Source organism: Oryzias melastigma, linkage group LG18, assembly GCF_002922805.2.
Source record: "Oryzias melastigma strain HK-1 linkage group LG18, ASM292280v2, whole genome shotgun sequence".
Lineage (NCBI taxonomy): Eukaryota > Metazoa > Chordata > Actinopteri > Beloniformes > Adrianichthyidae > Oryzias > Oryzias melastigma.
Window position 1 is genome coordinate 2,809,487 of NC_050529.1, and position 20,021 is coordinate 2,829,507.

The following is a 20,021-nucleotide window of genomic DNA, read 5'->3' on the forward strand; positions in this document are numbered from 1 at the left end:
TAGAAACTGTGCTGGCCTCTCTGACATGAGCTGGGAGCTTATTCCATAGAACAGGGGCTTGATGGCTGAAGGTTCTACCTCCAACTGCCTCCAAGTCAAAACCATTCACTCGCCGTGGTGTATTGTCCACTGTGAACAGCATTTTTGACCCCATTGGACTACTGGTACCTGTGACAAGATGTGGAAGAGCCCTTCTCAGAGAACTTACTGTTGACCTTTCAGACGGGGACACTCCCCTCACAGACGAAAAACGTGGCAAGTGGGACTTAAGGTGTAAATTGCTTCAAGATCTCAAGCATTTGCTCATACCAAGGACTTATGTGGACTTATCTTTAAGCAACAGCAAACATGTTGAGCTTGCCGTGTTCTCTAACGCCTCAACAAAAGCCATTGGAGCTGTTGCGTATCTAACGGCTGTCTCAACTGATGGTCACACCGAGACTGGACTTGTTATGGCCAAAGGAGGATTAGCACCCAAATTAGAACCTACGATTCCATGCTTGGAACTTTGTGCAGCCGTTTTGGCTACTGAACTGGCAGACCTGGATATAAAGTTTGACAATGTGAACCTCTACAGTGACAGCAAAGTAGTACTTGGATATATTTACAACACAATCAAAAGGTTCTACGTCTATGTTCATTACAGAATCCAACGCATTTGACATTCATCCAAACCACAGCAGTGGCACTATGTACCTTCTGAAGAAATTCCAGCGGATCACATTTCAAGATTTTTACCCCCCCCCCCAATTAACTCAAACAACCTGGTTCTGTTGAACATGGCAGACTTGCCTGCCGAACGCCTCTATGTCTGTCCCCCATTTACTTATGTGGGACTGGACATCTTCGGTCCATGGATGGTTGGTGCAAGAAGAACCCGTGGGGGTCATGCTGGGAATAAAAGATGGGCGATGATGATCAGCTGCTTAAGTTCTCTAGCAGTACACATTGAGCTCATAGAGTCTATGGATTCCTCAAGTTGCATAAATGCACTCAGGCGTTTCTTCGCCATGAGGGGACCAGCCAAGCAGTTGATGTCAGACTGTGGCACCAACTTCATTGGTGCGAGCAAAGAACCTGGGATGGACAAAAACTCACTGGACTCAAAGGTTCAGAAATACCTCAATGGATGTGGATGTGTTTAAAAGTTTATTCCCCCTCATGCTTCGCACATGGGCGGCAGTTGGAAAAGGATGATAGGAGTTTCTCGGAGGATCTTGGACTCCATGTTGCTCCAATCAAAAGTCTGGCTCACCCACGAAGTTCTTTCTACATTAATGGGAGAAGTTGCTGCGATTATCAATGCACGACCTCTAATACCAGTTTCTTCTAACCCGGACAATCCTCAAGTACTTCTGCCATTAATGCTTATCACCCAAAAGTCAGGTGTTTCACCGCCCCTTGGCGACTTCTTAGAGAAGGAGATGTTCACTAAGCAATGGAGGCAAGTAAAAGCCCTGGGAAATCAATTCTGGACGCGATGGGGCAAGGAATACTATCCACAACGCAGACAAAAGTGTACAACCCTTCGAAAGGACTTAAAGGTTGGAGACGTGATTCTCCTTAAAGATAAAGCAGCTGAGCGCAGCCGTTGGCCTATGGGTAGAATAAAGAACACATTTTCTGGTCCAGATGGCCACGTCAGACAAGTTGAGGTTGATACCACTGATCAAGGTCATGTATAGACATTTTCTAGACCCATTACTGAGGTTGTGTTACTTATTCCCAATGATGTTTGGATCCACTCATTCTTTTGTGATTTTACATTGGTAGTGACCTTTAACAAGGTCAGTTGAGGAGTGTCATGTCTAGTTTATGTGTTCCACCGTAAGAAAGAAAGAGATGTTCCTCTTTAAGACAAAAAATGTCATTGTTGATCAAGTTGGTTCAAGTTAGTGAGGTCATTTCCTATAAAAGATTGGAGGAGAAGGCTAAGAAAGACACATAGACAGCAGGCTCTTATTATCCAATGCTATCTGCATTTAGGGTTGACAAATAAATGTCATAAGTGTGATTTATTGTTTCATCTCATGCTATTTTTTAAGTATTGTTAATTATTTCATGGCAGTTCGAATCTGTATTTTCATGCTCCTAATAAGATGACGGATGGTGTCTTGTGGCATTTCCTCCCAGATCTGTGTGAGGGCATCCCTGAGCTGTTGTACAGTCTGAGGAGCTACCTGGCGGCGCCTAATGGACCCAAACATAATGTCCCAGAGATGTTCTATTGGGTTTAAGTCAGGGGATGGTGAAGGCCATTCAATTGTTTCAGTTCCTTCATCCTCCAGGTACTGCCTGCATACTCTTGCCACGTGAGGCCGGGCATTGTCGTGGATTAGGAGGAAACCAGGACCTACTGCACCAGCGTAGGGTCTGACAATGGGTTCAAGGATTTCATCTGGATACCTTATGGCAGTCAGAGCACCATTTCCTAGGCAGTAGAGGTCTGTGCGTCCCTCCATGGATATGCCTCCCCAGACCATCACTGACCCACCACCAAACCTGTCATGTTGAACCACGTTGCAGGCAGCATAACGTTCTCCTAGTCTTCTCCAGACTCTTTCACGTCTATCACAGGTGCTCAGGGTGAACCTGCTCTCGTCTGTGGAAAGTACAGGGCGCCAGTGGTGGACTTGAAAATTCTGTTGTTCTTGAGCAAATGCCAGTGGAGCTCCACGGTGCTGGGCAGTGAGCACAGGGCCCACTACAGGACGTGGGGCCCTCAGGCCACCTTCATGAAGTCTGTTCCTGATTGTTTGGGTTGAGACATTCACACCAGTGGCCCTCTGGAGGTCATTCTGTAGGGCACGAGCAGTGCTCAGCCTGTTCCTCCTTGCACAAAGGAGCAGGTATGGGTCCTGCTGAGGGGTTGAGGACCTTCTACGGCCCTGTCCAGCTCTCCCAGAATAACCAGCAGTCTCCTGAAATCTCCATGTTCTGGAGATTGTGCTGGGAGACACATTAAACCTTCTTGCTGCAGCACGTGTGGATGTGCCATCCTGGAGAAGTTGGACAACCTGTCCAACTTCTGTAGGGTTAAGGAATCGCCTTATATTGAAATCAATTGGAATCAACACAGGACAGAGAATCATCGGCTGCCCCCTGCCCCCCCTTGCGACCCTATCAAGATCCTGCTGCCAAAAAAGAACATCTACAATCCTGAAGGACCCAACCCACCTCGCCCACCACCTGTTTGACTTGCTGCCATCAGGACGCCGCTACAGGTCAATCAGGTCACATACCACCAGACTCACAAACAGCTTTTTCCCCTGGTCCATACGGATGCTGAACAACATCCAATGAACAAACTGGAATATTGTCAATTTTGCACAACTGCACACCTGACTTTAAACAGTATTTATTACTATGCTGCAATTATGTCGTGTACTTCCCTTTTTGCCCTACCTCTGTACAGTTTCATATTGTTATTACTGTTAAATACGTTATATTTTACTTTTATTCTACTTATTTATTTTGTTCTTATTTTTAATTTCTTTTCTACATTTTTATTGTGCTGTGCATTGCTGCTGGTGGACTCCCCACAATTTAACTATTCCTGACAGTTACAATAAAAAGTCTTTGAATCTTTGAATCTCCTCATACTGCCAGTAGAGATAATTATCAAGCCAAAATCAGCACGAGTGGAAAACCAGCCAAAAAAGATCAAGAGGGAGAAACTTGAAATGACCTCCACATGTAACACCAGTCCTGTTTGGAGGGTTTTCTAATTGTTGCCACTGAAGTGCACCTGTTGTTAATTCATGAACACCAATACAGCTGAAATTGATTAACGAGGCCCTCAGCTGATTAACCAACAAGAAGATTATCAGACAGGTTTAATTCAATTCATGCCCAATAAAAAAAGTGTTCCTTTAATTTTTGTGACCAGTGTATATTATAATGACGTTTAAAGAATTATCCTGATGTGTTGATTAATATTTTTAGTGTGTTTTGAGTAATTTAGTGAAAATAAAAAGAAAAGATTCAACAAAATACTAAAACTACACAACACGATTTCAGATGCTGGATTTGAACCCATTTCTTTCTGATGAAAATAAATTCTGTTATCACTAAATATTTGTTAATCTATGGATTTTTTACAGTTTTTTAACAGGAATCAAGAGTTTCTGCAGTAACAGCTTGTTGGTTTGGTACATTGATGAAAACAAAAATTAATGTCTACCATAAAGAAAAAATGTTGGCTGTTTTAATATGTTAAATATTATTTATAAAACTAAACTTAAATGATTAATAAGTAAATAAATAAAAGTGACAAAAACACACATAATAAATAATCAAGATAATAAACTCCAACGAATGAATAGCTAAACAGAACATGAAAATAAGTCAATAAAAGAGACAAAATATACACCAAATACATATTTTAAAACACAAAAAACTAAACCAAATATAAACTTCAAAGAAAATAAATAAAACTGACTCAATATAAGTTATAAATAAAAGAAAAAGATGTTCTAAAAAAGACCAAAAAGAGATGGATAAGCTGACATATTTCTGATCCGGATGTCAGCTGGACGAGGAAGTGAAGATCTTCATGGACAGAACTTCCTCCAAAATCCTGATTCTTTCTCCTTCCAGTTCACCAAAGACTCTTTTAGCTAATTCTCCAATGTTTATTGACTGTGATCAATACATTCAATCATTGGTTTCTCAGAGTTCTTGATAAAATAATCAAAGCTAACATCAAAATGCTCTTTCATTGATTTACAATCCTTTCCAACTCCAGTCAAATGAGCCGCCGTTCACATTTCCGTGGTCACATCAAGAAGCTCCGTGGAGTCTGGTGGAGATTTTCCAGCGTTCTCAGTCCTGCTACCGTAAGTATTGGATGAAACTCACACCAAAAATCCAGTGATGCTGATTTGACCACAGAAATGTGAACGGCGGCTCATTTGACTGCAGTCAATGTGAAGATACCATCTTCTCTTCTCCAGAACCTGAACTAGACACTAGGAACAGATGAGGGTTTAGTGCATGTGCAGCAGAGCTGTTGATGGAAAGAAGATCATTCATTCAGACAGAGTCTGTCCAAGACAGTTTGGTTGATTTAAAAGGAGAAATACTCAGAAATGATTTCTTATTACATTTGTTCTCTTTCAGAAGAAAAATGACAGACATGTTGAAAACTCTAAAAACATCATTTCCATTGGAGGGGGACATTTTAGGGGATTTGAAAGGATTCTACACCCCGACCTCTCAGTATACAAAACTTTCCCCCTCTGATATTCTCTCTGCACCCCAACGGGGGCTGGCTAGATCCGGCCCTGCCAATAAGAATACCGGATCGATAGGAGGAGGACTGATAAAATCTGAATGAGACCATCTCTGACCCACACTGGATTTTTTAGATCTGGGAAGTGAATCCAGACAAGTGGAGGTTTTAGAAGACGTAATAACTGATGCTATTTCTGCTTGGTCGACAGCAGTAAAGCAGTCTAATGTTACAGCCGTTTCTATGGATGCCTTTATTTCTACGACTTCTGCCTGCTTTGGGTCGATAGTGGGAATAACCACATTTAGCTTCTGTCTAATATTTGAGATTTTATTATCAAAGAATTGAAGGAAATCTCCAGAGCTGATAGTAGCAGGAATATGTGGTTCAACCGAGCTGTGGCTGCTGGTCAGCCTGGCTATAGTACTAAAGAGAAATCGTGGGTTATTTGCATTTTCTGCTATTAAAGTTGAGTAATATTGAGTTCTCGCTTTACGCAGGGATTTTTTATAACTTAAGAGGCTGCATTTCCAAGCATTCAGAGAGTGCTCTGATCCGGAACGGCGCCATTTTCTTTCTAATTTACGAGTTATTTGTTTTAGGGAACGTGTTTCAGCGTTAAACCACGGTGCTACTCTGTTTTGTCTAACAAGCTTAAGCTTCAGAGGGGCAACAGCATCAAGTGTTCCTCTGAGGGCTTGTATGGTATCATTGACAAACTCATCATTTTTACTTCAAAAAGTGATTTTATAATAATATTACACAAAGAAAACAGTTGAAATAGTTTTGAAACTATATAATCCCTGCAGCAACAGGACTGGATACACCAGAAGAAAATACTTGGAATATTTTTAAGAACTTCACAGCCATGAAAACTGTATTCTTTTGTCTCATTCATCTTTTGTCTCATTCATCTTTTGTCTCATTCATCTTTTGTTACATTATAGACAGGCTCCGAGTTACTTCATGTACTTGCTAGTACTTCAATTTGTGCTATAAGGTCTATAACGTTTTTACTTTTCCTCAGATTGCTAATTATAGTCGTGTACATTTTCTAATTTTTCGCTCCCAGTAAATGGAGGTGTGATCAGCTGTAGTTTTCATGTATTCGTTTTATTTAATTATTGACATTTGACAGAACAGAAAGTCTGGGTAAAATCTGACCTTTCATGGTCATTATTCAACAAACTGAACTTATAATTTCATAAATGTCAGCGATCCCAAAAATATGACAAACATGCAGTCATGAATGTGCACAACAGATCAGCTTCATGCTTTTCCCGCTCACGCGCACGCTCTCGTTCTATCCACAGCCGCTCATCCCTGTTATCTGTCATCTCACCGGCTACAGTTTCAAATCTCTGGAGAATTATTACGTTTTGATTTCTCTGCGGCAAACTTAATTTTTGTTTTTCCTACAGTGTAATTACAGAGTAATGTACATGTTATGAAAATCTGAAGCTTTATTAGAAAAAAGCAGCAGCGCTAAAAGAAAGGGGGGGGGGGTGCTATGGGCGGAGCTTCAGTCCTAAAGGTGAAGCAGAGGAAAGTGAAGACGGAGATGGTGACGTCAGAAAGAATGACATCATCATTTTCATCACATTTCTGTTCTCTCCTCATCCTGTGACTCAACTTCGTCTCTGAAATGATTTTAGGAAAAATGATTTAGGATTTGAAGTTCTTTAGAGACCAGAACCGCTTTAATGAACCATCAAGTAAAGCACTTTGTTATACTTAGTGATAATAAGTTCAATACAAATACCAAACCAGATTATTAGCTTATAGACCCCCCAGAACCTATAGAATCTAAGTCATCTCTACTGTCACCTCACTGTAAATGATCATTTTTATCATTTCTTAATGTTCCTTTGATGTTAGGTAAAAAATAAGAATGTGTTTATTTATATCAAACATGAATAAGCAGCGATGTTGTGTTTACACTTCACCTTCACCTCGTATTCCACTGACGTCCACTGATCTGCTGCAGCGCATGAAGCTTCGTGAAGCTTCATGAAGCTTCATGCGCTGCAGCAGATCATCCGTCACTAGAGAACTACATGCCACGGCGGAAGGATCGTGGCGTTCTAGTCCCGTCACTTCCTGAAGTGCGGCGCAGTGATCTCAGACCGCGCGCAGGCCGCGCGCCAACCTTCACGCGGGGCTCTCTCTGAGTTTGCGCGGCCGGAGCGCCGCTTCCCGCCGCGTCCGCGGGTCTACTTGTTGCTAGAGTCGCTTCGGTTCCGTTAGCGGTTAGCCGCTCGGAAGCTCCGCCCCCGCCTAGGATCTGGAGGCCCGGGAAGCGATGGGCACCAGGACAGGGGCGCAGCGGCCGGCCAGTGGGCCCGGGATCGGACCGGCGGAGGCGCCGGTGAGCGGCTCCGAGCAGGACTCCGACTCCGGAGACGACGAAGACGCGGTGGAGTCCGGCGGGACCGGGAGGCGGGAGCGGCGGGACAAGGTGGCCCGCGGCCGAGCTCCGAGCGGGGCTTTCGGGGGCGCGGGCTCTGGACCGGTGGGCGCCAAACCCGGGAAGAAGACCAGGGGGAGGGTCAAGATCAAGATGGAGTTCATCGACAACAAGCTGCGGCGCTACACCACCTTCAGCAAGAGGAAGACCGGCATCATGAAGAAGGTGGGTCCGGGGGGAAGGGGCTGCTGCTGGGGGGTCATCTTGGGTCAGCAGGACTGTACAGGTGACTGTATATAGAGACCTGGACTGAGTGACCCCGCCCCCTGGCGTTCCCAACAGGCAGTACCTCCAGAATCTCATTGACTTCTATAGAGAAATAACAGCTGTGATCATTATTCATTATTCTGTTGGTCAGAATAAACATTCTGGATATGAAACTTTTCAACATCTGACTAACAAACCCTAACAGACTTTTTTATTTTGGATTTGTGCGTAACTTTGGATTTGTGCGTAATTTTGGATTTATGCGTAATTTTGGATTTGTGCGTGATTTTAGATTTGTGCGTAACTTTGGATTTGTGCGTAATTTTGGATTTGTGCGTAATTTTGGATTTGTGCGTAATTTTAGATTTGTGCGTAATTTTAGATTTGTGCGTAACTTTGGATTTGTGCGTAATTTTGGATTTGTGCGTAACTTTGGATTTGTGCGTAACTTTGGATTTGTGCGTAATTTTGGATTTGTGCGTAATTTTGGATTTGTGCGTAATTTTGGATTTGTGCGTAACTTTAGATTTGTGCGTAACTTTGGATTTGTGCGTAATTTTGGATTTGTGCGTAACTTTGGATTTGTGCGTAATTTTGGATTTGTGCGTAACTTTGGATTTGTGCGTAATAGAGCTGCCACAAACGATTATTTTAAAAGTCGACTAATCACTGATTATTTTTTACGATTAGTCGACTAATCGGGTCATACACAAGTGGATGTAGAACACACATCTTAAGCATAATTAGCTTTAAACTAACTAAAAACTAGATATATTCACATTAGCATTATTGTAGATAGAATGTAAGCTGAATTTGGTTGCAAAAGATGCTGGTGACAATGGCTGAAGATGCTGATAGCCTGCTAAAATATTAGTTAAAGGCCAAATTAGCCTAAAAAAACCTAGGTTAGCCAAAACCGCTAGCATGTATCTGAAATACTAGCTAAACTCCAAAATGGCCTGAATAAAAAACAACAAAAAAGCTTAAGTTAGCCAAAACAGCTAGCATGTAGCTGAACACAAAATAGCCTAAAAAACAAAAAAGCCCGAATTAGACAAAACGGCTAACATGTAGCTTAAATATTAGCTAAATTCCAAAATATCCTAAAAACTAAAACAAGCCGAAGTTAGATAAAAAAGCTAGCATGTAGCTAAACACAAAAATAGCCTAAAAAACGATAAAAGCTTGAATTAGCCAAAACAGCAAACATGTTGCTTAAATATTAGCTAAATTGCAAAACAGCCTTAAACATCTTAAAAAAGCCTGTTAGCAAAAACAGCTAGCATGTAGCTAAAATTAAAACTCCAAAATAGCCTAAAAACGTAATTAATGCCAAAATAGTCCAAGAAGCTAGCAGAATATCATTATAACTTTCAATTTTACTAAATTCTGACTCCATATAATATAAAATAACGACTAATCGACTATTAAATTAGTCATCGACTATTTTAATAGTCGATTAGTCGTCGATTAGTCGACTAATCGTGGCAGCCCTAGTGCGTAATTTTGGATTTGTGCGTAACTTTAGATTTGTGCGTAACTTTAGATTTGTGCGTAATTTTGGATTTGTGCGTAACTTTAGATTTGTGCGTAATTTTGGATTTGTGTGTAACTTTGGATTTGTGCGTAAATTTGGATTTGTGTGTAATTTTGAATATAATCATCAAGCATATACGTTTAGGAAAGGGAAAACAAGTTTAAACAGATATTCACTAGTTCAAAGCAGCTGAAAAGAAAACTCTAAAGTCCCAGCTTTCTAGTGCATTTAAATGCATCACCTACGAACGTCTCACATCAGATTTGGTCTTGTGTGTGTGTGTGTGCGTGTGTGTGTAACGAGATTCGTGTGAAATATTTAAAGATTTGTGTTTGTAGTTTGTTTCAAGCTGTTCTAAGTTTAAGGTGTGTAAATTGTTTTTCTTTTATTTTCATAATAGTATATATTACACAATTATGCCCAAATCCAAAGTTGTGCACAGATCAGGGTGAGTCTATTTTCTCTCCATAGCGGTGACATAACAGCCGCTCTGTCCAGGGATTTTATACGTCTATGATTTCTAGTATGCTCGTAGGTATAAATACAGTATACTTTGAGGTGACTCTTTCTCCTGATTCCTTTCTCATTTTTTAACATTTTGTTAATCAATAAAATGATCACCCCCCCCCCCCAGGCCTACGAGCTGTCCACCCTGACGGGGACGCAGGTGCTGCTGCTGGTTGCCAGTGAGACGGGTCACGTGTACACGTTTGCCACCAGGAAGCTGCAGCCCATGATCACGTCTGAGACCGGAAAGGCTCTGATCCAGACCTGCCTCAACTCTCCGGACTCGCCCCCCCGATGTGACCCCTCCTCAGACCAGAGGATGAGCGCCACGGGCTTCGAGGAGACGGACCTCACCTACCAGGTGACGGAGGCAGACGGCGGTCCGGAGCCTGCAAAGGTCGGTTCAGGTCCACACTCACTTCACTGATACGGTCCAGAACCATCCTGTCCCAGAACCTGTCCTGGTTCTGGTCTTGGTCCTGGTCCTGGTCTTAGTCCTGGTCTTGGTCCTGGTCTTTGTCCTGGTCTATGTCCTGGTTTTGGTCCTGGTCTATGTCCTGGTCTATGTCCTGGTCTATGTCCTGGTCTATGTCCTGGTCTATGTCCTGGTCTTAGTCCCGGTCTATGTCCTGGTCTATGTCCTGGTCTATGTCCTGGTCTATGTCCTGGTCTTTGTCCTGGTCTATGTCCTGGTCTATGTCCTGGTCTATGTCCTGGTCTATGTCCTGGTCTATGTCCTGGTCTATGTCCTGGTCTTAGTCCCGGTCTAAGTCCCGGTCTATGTCCTGGTCTATGTCCTGGTCTATGTCCTGGTCTTTGTCCTGGTCTATGTCCTGGTCTTGGTCTTGGTCCTAGTCTTTGTCCTGGTCCTGGTCTTGGTCCTGGTCTTGGTCCTGGTCTTTGTCCTGGTCTTGATCCTGCTCTATGTCCTGGTTTTGGTCCTGGTCTTTGTCTTGGTCTTGGTCCTGGTCTATGTCCTGGTCTTTGTCCTGGTCTTGATCCTGGTCTATGTCCTGGTCTTGGTCCTAGTCCTGGTCTTGGTCTTGGTCCTGGTCTTGATCCTGGTCTATGTCCTGGTCTTGGTCTTGGTCCTAGTCTTTGTCCTAGTCTTTGTCCTGGTCTTTGTCCTGGTCTTTGTCCTGGTCTTGATCCTGGTCTATGTCCTGGTCTTGGTCTTGGTCCTAGTCTTTGTCCTGGTCTTTGTTCTGGTCTTTGTTCTGGTCTTGGTCCTGGTTTTGACGAGTCGAGGTTTTCCTTCTCCGTCTTTGTGTTCTCACCTTAGTGTTTTGTCGAGCTTCTGGTGTTTGTGGGCGGGTCTGTAACCCCGCCCATCCAGACGTAAGAGAACCGCTGGACTCTGGTGGGAACCAGAACCTCCACCCAATAATAAATATGCTGTTGGGTCACATGACCGGCAGGATGAGCTCTGATGTCACTTCCTGTCTCATGGTTCCCACAGGACCCCTCCAAGCCAGCCTTCAGCATGACGGCCCCCCCCTCTGTGTCCCTGCAGGGGCAGACCAGCTCCCCCCCCTCCACCAACGGCTCGCTGATGAAAAGCCCCCCCAGCGTCCTGCTGTCTGGAGGAATCACTCTGATGTCAGGTAGATGGGCGGGGCTTCAGAGCAGCCAGGGGTGGGTGGGGTTTCTGTTCTTGGTCTTTTCTGTCCAGGCAAAGATTAACACCCCCCACCCACAGGCACCCACACCATCCCCCTCAGCCAGCTGCAGGGCCAAGCCATGGCCATCCAGGGCCCCCCAGCCCCCACCGCTGCGCTACAAGCTCCACCTGTACAGCAAGCCACTCTGCTCCGCCTCCCCACTTCAGTGTCACTGTCAGGTCAGCAAACCCCGCCCACCTGAGGAGATCTATGTGATAATCTGGATCAGAACCAGAACTGGTCCACTGAGACAGTCCTGGTGATTCAGTTCTTACTCTAATCCAGTGTTCCTCATTCCAGGTCCTTGAGAGCCGCCACCCTGCCTGTTTTCCAGCTCTTTGTGTACTGCTTGCTGCTGATTACCTGGACCAGGTGTGTTCATTCAGTCAGAATGTGGAGACATCTGACTGAACTAATCAGCAGCTAGCAGGACTTGGAGATCTGGAAAACAGGCAGGGTGGCGGCTCTCAAGGACCAGGAGTGAGGAACACTGCTCTAATCCATCAAAACAAACCATATTCTCCGCCCACTGACCTTATTGTTAACTCCGCCCACTCACCATTTTGTTAACTGTCCACTGACCACTTCATTAACTCCACCCACTGACCAGATGATTAACTCCACCCAGTAACCAGATGATTAACTCCACCCACTGACTATATCATTAACTCCACCCACTGAACACATCATTAACTCCACCCACTGACTATATCATTAACTCCACCCACTGACTATATCATTAACTCCACCCACTGACCACATCATTAACTCCACCCAGTAACCAGATGATTAACTCCACCCACTCACCATATCGTTAACTCCGTCAACTGACCACATCATTAACTCCACCCACTGACCAAATGATTAACTCCACCCACTGACCAAATGATAAACTCCACCCACTGACCACATCATTAACTCCACCCACTGACCAGATGATTAACTCCACCCACTGACCATATCATTAACTCCACCCACTGACCAGATGATTAACTCCACCCACTGACCATATCATTAACTCCACCCACTGACTATATCAGTAACTCCACCCACTGACCAGATGATCAACTCCACCCACTGACCACATCATTAACTCCACCCACTGACTATATCATTAACTCCACCCACTGACCAGATGATCAACTCCACCCACTGACCATATCATTAACTCCACCCACTGACCAGATGATTAACTCCACCCTCTCACCACATCATTAACTCCGCCCTCTCACCACATCATTAACTCCGCCCACTGACCATCTCATTAACTCCACCCACCTACACACCATCTACCCCTTCCCCCATTGTGGATATAAAGAATGCTGGTTTTGGTTTCAGGTTCTGGAGCAGCTCAGCAGCTGCAGACGATTCAGGTGCAGCCCAGCAGTCAGCAGGTTTCCACCAACCAGAACAGTTCTGATGTCCATAGCCCCGCCTCCTCCAAAGGTCAGTGTTGCTCCGCCTGTTTCATGGTCATCTTGCAGTGAGGAGACCCAAGTAATCCCCCTCCCTCCCTTCCTCCTCCCAGGACTGAGTCTTCCTGTCTCCGTGGTGTCCTCTTCCTCCTCCTCCTCTTCCTCAGTGGCTGGTCACATGATGTACCCCGGCAGTCACACGGTCATGTACACCACGCCCCCCTCGTCTCTGGGGGACGGCAGCAGCCTCGCCGTTCTCAACGCCTTTCCTGCAGCTGGACACAGCCAGTCACAAGATCCGGGTACCACCATTAACGGTTCCGGGTTCTGGGTCCGGCCGGGTCTCTCGGCTCACCTGTTTGTCGTTTTACTTTGCAGCTGTGGTGCCGCAGGTCTTCCTCACATCTCTTTCTTCAGTCGCTGCACAGATCCCCGTTTCTGCAGTCCAGCTGCACCCGGTACGTCTGATCTCCTCCTGATCCCAACCGGATCTCCTCCTGATCTCTGCTTCCAGAATGAATCACTCCAGAATCATCCCGGATCTTTCCATAATAAATCATTCCAGATCATTTCAAGTCATTCCAAAATCTTTCCAGAATTGATCATTCTGTAATGATTAAGGCTGGGAATCTCAGGGTAACGATGTGATTCATGAAACGTGGCTCACGACACCGACAGTACCTCGATACGGCAGACATCGCAATAATCAATATAGTACCTTAGTAATCTGTGATATATAACTATTTTTACAAACAAATGTATCTTTTTCTTCTTTTAGAGCAATTCAAAACACAACTTGTTCATTTAACGCTCTATCCAACATTAAAACAAAATGATCAATAAATACTAATGTGTACAATAATTACACACATTTTTGGGTAACTAATAAACAAAGTTTCAGTTAGAACCAAAATTCAGAGTATATCAAATAATCTTCTCATTTCAAAGAGCAATAAATGTGAAAATAAAAATTAATAATGCTGCATTTATTTAAATTGATTTCAGATCATTTATTATTATTGACGTACAATCTGAACTTTTAGCCTGTTAATATTATAATATTGTTTTTACAGTCTTGGTATCCATACTCATTCCCCCTCCCTTTATTAAAATTTCCTGCACTCTTCTTTGATAACCAACACTTTAATCACGTACTTCACGCGGGTACTGCTAGCATACACACCTGTTGGATCAATAACGACCTAGACATCTCACTTGGATGGTCAGACGCTGCACACCTCTGCGCTAGAATCAGGTGTACTTCAGCGCGGTGTGTCGACAGGTTTCTGCTGATCCCGCCCCGACAAACCATGTTATGTTACATTAAAAACAGAGCTCACGGCAGACACGGCTCGGACCTTTTTTACTGGCGGCCACTCTGCCTCCCACGTGCGTTTTCATCTGTATGCAGGGCAGGTGGCGAGAGCGCACGAGGAGCCCCGCCCCTCCCCACTGCATGTGGAAAAGGAGCAAAGTGCACTCCGTGTTCGCGCTGTATGTGCAGCCGCGTAACTATGTTTTTAGGCATTTGGGCTAAAACTAATTAGTGACGGTGTTGCTACGGTATCCGTGCATTTCACTGTCGTGCTCACGCGAAGCGCCCCCATGTGGACTTCTTTGGTATTATTTTAAGGAAACCGATTCAAGGAAAGGAAGGAATCTTTAGAAATCATTTGTGAATCCTTCCGGATCATCCCATAATAATTTTAAAGTATTCCAGATAATTCCAGAATCATTCCAGAATCTTTCCAAATCATTCGTGTATCATTACGGATCATTCCGGATCACTCCAGAAGGTTTCCAAATCAGTCCAGAATCATTACGGATTATTCCAGATTCTAGTGGTTTACATGTTGGTTTCAGTTCCATCTCTGGACTGAGGAACTGAAATGCAACATTGGTCAGGAGAAACATCCAGACAGAGCTTTGGCTGTTCCTCCCGTGTTCTGCAGGAGGTGGTCCTCCTCCAGCGTTCCTGTTCTCCTTCTGTTCCTCCTACGTTCCTGTTCTCCTTCCGTTCCTCCAGCGTTCCTGTTCTCCGTCTGTTCCTCCAGCGTTCCTGTTCTCCGTCTGTTCCTCCAGCGTTCCTGTTCTCCTTCCGCTCCTCCAGCGTTCCTGTTCTCCTTCTGTTCCTCCTACGTTCATGTTCTCCTTCTGTTCCTCCAGCGTTCCTGTTCTCCTTTTATTCCTCCAGCGTTCCTGTTCTCCGTCTGTTCCTCCAGCGTTCCTGTTCTCCTTCCGTTCCTCCAGCGTTCCTGTTCTCCTTTTATTCCTCCAGCGTTCCTGTTCTCCGTCTGTTCCTCCAGCGTTCCTGTTCTCCTTTTATTCTTCCAGCGTTCCTGTTCTCTCTGGTTTTCACAGTTGGCATTTGGAACGGAGAGTGAACGCTGGCGCACCTGACTGCCGCTGCTCTCCCCCTCGCCTGCTCTCACCTATTCTTTCACTATGTTGAACACCAAGTTCCTCATCTGGTGTATAGTGATCTGGAATCTACTGCTGCCAAGCCATTGTTCGGTGGCCGGTCCTCTTCGGTACTCACCTTCCGAGCTGTTTCTCCTTCGTCCTCGGCTGCCCGACCTGCCCCCGCCGGCCTTGCTTCTCTTTCCGGACATCGTTTTTCACCCGCGCCGGAGATACCAGCACCGTGGATCCCGCCGTAACTTCCAGCTCAACCACTCCAAGAACATTCCATCATTCTGGTCCACGACCCGCCGCCGCCCCCGGAGCACTGGTCGGGTTGCTAACCGAAGCGTGCTAGCCGGCCTCGCCAGGTCGGTTTGTTCCGCTGCTTCGTCGTGCAGCCCGAACACCGTTAGCTTCGGCCTGCTCAATGTCCGGTCTCTCACGGATAAAGGACACCTCCTCCACGACCTCCTCTCCGATAACAAACTGGATTTCCTCTGCCTGACAGAAACCTGGCAACTCCCCAGTGACTTTTCCCATCTTAACGCCTGTACCCCCGATGGGTTTGTTTACCTTTCAAAATCTCGCGGCTCTCGGGGGGGAGGTCTCGCGATAATTCACCGCTTGAAGTGGAAAGTCCTGCCTGTTTCTCTGCCTCCGTTCTCATCAATGGAATGCACTGTAACCCAACTACCCGGATCCATTCCCACCATCATTGCCTTAATCTATCGCCCCCCTAAGCCTAATTCTAACTTTCTCCCTGAATTCTCCTCACTCCTCACTGCCCTTTCAGCTCTGTCGCCCAATGTGATCCTGCTGGGGGACTTTAACATTCATTTGGACATTATCAACCTCCCCCTCACTAGAGATTTCTCATTACTCCTGGACAGTTTTGGTTTTCTCCAGCATTCCAACTTCCCCACCCATATAAAAGGCCACACCCTGGACTTAATCTGCTGCTCTGGCCTGACACCCTCCAACTGTTCAGCCACCAATCTCAATATTTCTGATCATTTCCTAGTTTCTTTCACAGCTGCCCTCCCCATCTCCCCAGTTAAACTTCCCCGCCTCATTCATTTTCGCAATACAAAGGACATTGACATCTCCAGCCTCTCCTCTAGCATCTCCAACCTTGACCCCCTTGACTGCTCATCTCCTCCTGACCTTCTGGCAGAGCACTATCACACCACCCTTCATAACCTACTCAATGCCATTGCCCCCCTTAAGACAAGATCAGTTTTCTTTTCTAAATCCTCTCCCTGGTTTACACCTGAGCTGCGCTCTATCAAAGCTCACGGTCGTCGACTCGAGCGCCTTTACAGAAAGACCGGTCTGGCTGTCCACCTTGATCTCTACAAAGCTCATCTGTCCAATTACAAAGACCATCTCACGCAGTCAAAATCAGCATACTACTCCCAACTAATTAACTCAAATAAAGGCAACTCCAAGATCCTATTCAACCTGTTTAACAAAACCTTTTCACCACCTAGCTCACTGCCCCCCCACCTTCTGTCCACAACCACCTGTGAGACCTTGGCCTCATTCTTCAACCAGAAAGTTGTTAGAATCCATCAGACGATCAGTCTCAACGTTCATCCCCCTCCCCAAACTGAATTCATTCCTCACCCACCACCCCTGGCCTTTTTCCAACTACCCAGTGCTTCTGCCATCTCAAAACTTATCCAAAGTTCAAAACCCACAACATGTTCACTAGACCCTCTCCCCACACCCCTCGTCAAATCCTGTCTCCCGTCTCTACTCCCTTTCATCTGTGCTATCATCCATGCCTCCCTCTCCACTGGAACAGTGCCATCTGCCTTCAAAACTGCTGCTATATCTCCCATCCTCAAGAAACCCAACCTCGACCCTAACAACTTCAACAACCTACGCCCCATCTCCAACCTTCCCTTCATCTCCAAGATCCTCGAGAAAGTAGTCGCCGAACAACTCCGAGCACATCTCTCCCAGAACTCACTCTATGAAATATTCCAGTCCGGTTTCCGCCCCCACCATAGCACTGAGACTGCTCTAATTAAAATAACCAATGACCTGCTCACTGCTGCTGACTCCGGACTCCTATCCATCCTCATCCTCCTTGACCTCAGCTCGGCCTTTGACACAATCTCCCACTCAGTACTCCTGGAAAGACTCTCCTCCATCGGCATCTGTCACACTTCCCTCGACTGGTTCACATCCTACCTGTCTGGCCGCACTCAGTTTGTTCAGCTTCACTCCTTCCAGTCCCAGCCCTACCCGGTCACCTCTGGAGTGCCACAAGGCTCTGTCCTCGGCCCCCTCCTTTTCATAATTTATCTACTACCCCTCGGCAATATCTTCAGGAAATTTAATATCCAGTTCCACTGCTACGCCGACGATACCCAACTCTACCTGTCAACCCACCCCTCCTCCTGTGTCCCCCCTCCCTCTCTTACAACATGCCTGTCCGAACTTAAATCCTGGTTTTCCTCAAATCACCTCCAACTCAACAGCAATAAAACTGAACTCCTTCTCGTTGGCACCAGATCCACCCTCTCCAAACTCAACTCCCTTTCGCTCTCCATTGACAATTCCCCAGTCACCTCATCATCACAGGTAAAAAGTTTGGGTGTCGTCCTCGACAGCTCTCTGTCCTTTCAGACCCATATCAGCAACATCACCCGGTCCTCATTTTTTCACCTACGTAACATCAACCGTCTCCGTCCCTCCCTCACCCCTCACTCAGCCTCCATCCTGGTCCACAGCCTCGTCACCAGCCGTCTTGATTACTGCAACTCCCTCCTCTTCGGTCTCCCCAAGAAATCCATCCACCGACTTCAACTGGTTCAAAACGCTGCAGCTCGGATCATCTCTGGAACCCCACTCCACCACCACATCACCCCTGTTCTACAGCACCTGCACTGGCTCCCAGTCCAGTCACGCATCAACTTCAAAATCCTTCTGCACACCTTCAAGGCCATCCACAACCTCTCCCCTCCATACCTGTCTGGACTAATCAACATCCCCACACCGTCCCGCTCCCTGCGGTCCTCATCGTCCCTTCACCTGTCTGTTCCCCTGCCTCGCCTCTGCACCATGGGAGGCAGAGCCTTCAGCTGCTCTGCCCCCAGACTCTGGAACTCTCTTCCCCCTGATCTCAGAAACCTGGACTCTCTAACGACCTTCAAATCACAACTCAAAACTTTCCTGTTCAGACAAGCTTATTTATAGCATCTTCTGTTTTCTGTTTAACACTTTAACACTTTGGTTTTAACTTATTGTTTTACTTGTGTGTTCTTACCTTTTTTTGTAAAGTGACCTTGAGAGCCTGAAAGTCGCTTTTAAATTAAATGTATTATTATTATTATTATTATTTGTTCCTCCAGCGTTCCTGTTCTCCTTCTGTTCCTCCTACGTTCCTGTTCTCCTTCTGTTCCTCCTACGTTCATGTTCTCCTTCTGTTCCTCCAGCGTTCCTGTTCTCCTTCTGTTCCTGACGCTCTCCTGGGTTCTGTCTCCTCAGATGGTCATCAGCCAGCAGAGCAGCAGCAGCCTGACGGAGCTGCAGGTGGTCAGCCTGGATGCTCACCAATCCAGGGAAGACTGAAGGTCACGTGATCGGGTTCACATGTTCTGGACATCATGTAAAGACAGAGAACTCTTCAGGAGGTTAGAGGTCACGCCGTCCACCCCACAGGTCTGCAGACCGTTCCAACATGCGCTCCTGGATCTGCACGGCTTCTTCTGGTTCTTTCAGACCCGTTCTGGTTTGTCCTCCAGCGCCTTGGGGGGGCCGGGTCACCTGTACATGAAAGTGGACCAGTCTCTGACCAGAACTCACCTGACTGCTGCGTTCAGCAGAATATTTCTGAGGACTTTGCACAGTCTGAGCTGGGAGTCTAGATGGAGGTCTGCTTCTAGCTGGTGGGATCAGATCCGGTTTGAATAAAGAGTGTCTACGGGTTCTGAGGCTGCTGTGTTCCTGGAACATTCTGGAACGTTCTGCTGGACCTGGACCTTCAAAAGGTTCTGTTGGGAGCTGCTGCAAGTTCTTCTGTTTGAGGGTCTGGGTTCCGACGGTCACGTCTGAGTAGAACTGAGAAGAACCGATGGTGGTGTCGCAGGTTCCAGCCTGGTTCCTGACCCAGAAAGACCCGTTTACAGCTCCTGTCGGTGCTGCTGGTTTCTCACTGTTAATGTTTGAAAGCTAAAGAAGTGAAACATGCGGATCTGCAGCCGACGGAAACCTGAAGCTTGATCCGTGAAGCCTGGAGGTTTGGACCGAACATAGTCCAGCAGAACCGTCATTCTCAGACGAGTTCACTGGTGGGTGGAGTGCAGAGGCAGACGTGGTCATTGAGGACGACGGCTGGGAAATGTTCAAAACCTGCAGGTGGTCATGACATCACATCCTGGATACGTTGTCTTATGAATGAAAGCTCGACTTTTGTAGAACTCGTCAGTTCTGAAGGCCCGCTCCGATCCTCTTCTCATCTATAAGTGTTCTTCATTGTATTTGGTGCCGTTTTTAGCCAAAGTCCAGAATCCTGAGTCTTAGTCTTTGACTTAGTTTCTGCAGAGCGACATGGCTTCTTCAGAAATTCACCTCTGAAATG

General features: G+C 45.9%; 1 protein-coding gene across 5 annotated transcripts; it reads left to right on the forward strand.

Moving 5' to 3' along the window:
• The first annotated feature begins 7,353 nt into the window (after window positions 1-7,353).
• On the forward strand, window positions 7,354-19,433 carry LOC112143421 (serum response factor). 5 transcript variants are annotated; one of them, XR_002918741.2, is made up of 9 exons: window positions 7,358-7,865; window positions 10,079-10,348; window positions 11,411-11,555; window positions 11,651-11,791; window positions 12,951-13,058; window positions 13,141-13,329; window positions 13,406-13,485; window positions 18,929-19,074; window positions 19,163-19,433. XR_002918741.2 is itself a non-coding variant. In XM_024267374.2 (8 exons), the coding sequence occupies exons 1-8, from the start codon at window positions 7,536-7,538 to the stop codon at window positions 19,010-19,012; spliced, it is 1,293 nt and encodes a 430-aa protein (XP_024123142.1). In that variant the 5' UTR covers window positions 7,356-7,535; the 3' UTR covers window positions 19,013-19,433. The 5 variants fall into 5 exon arrangements, 4 of the variants coding, with proteins under 4 accessions (XP_036072688.1, XP_024123142.1, XP_024123143.1 ...); XM_024267374.2 differs by having other exon boundaries at window positions 7,356-7,865; window positions 11,465-11,555; window positions 18,929-19,433; XM_024267373.2 differs by having other exon boundaries at window positions 18,929-19,433.
• Window positions 19,434-20,021: the final 588 nt, after the last annotated feature.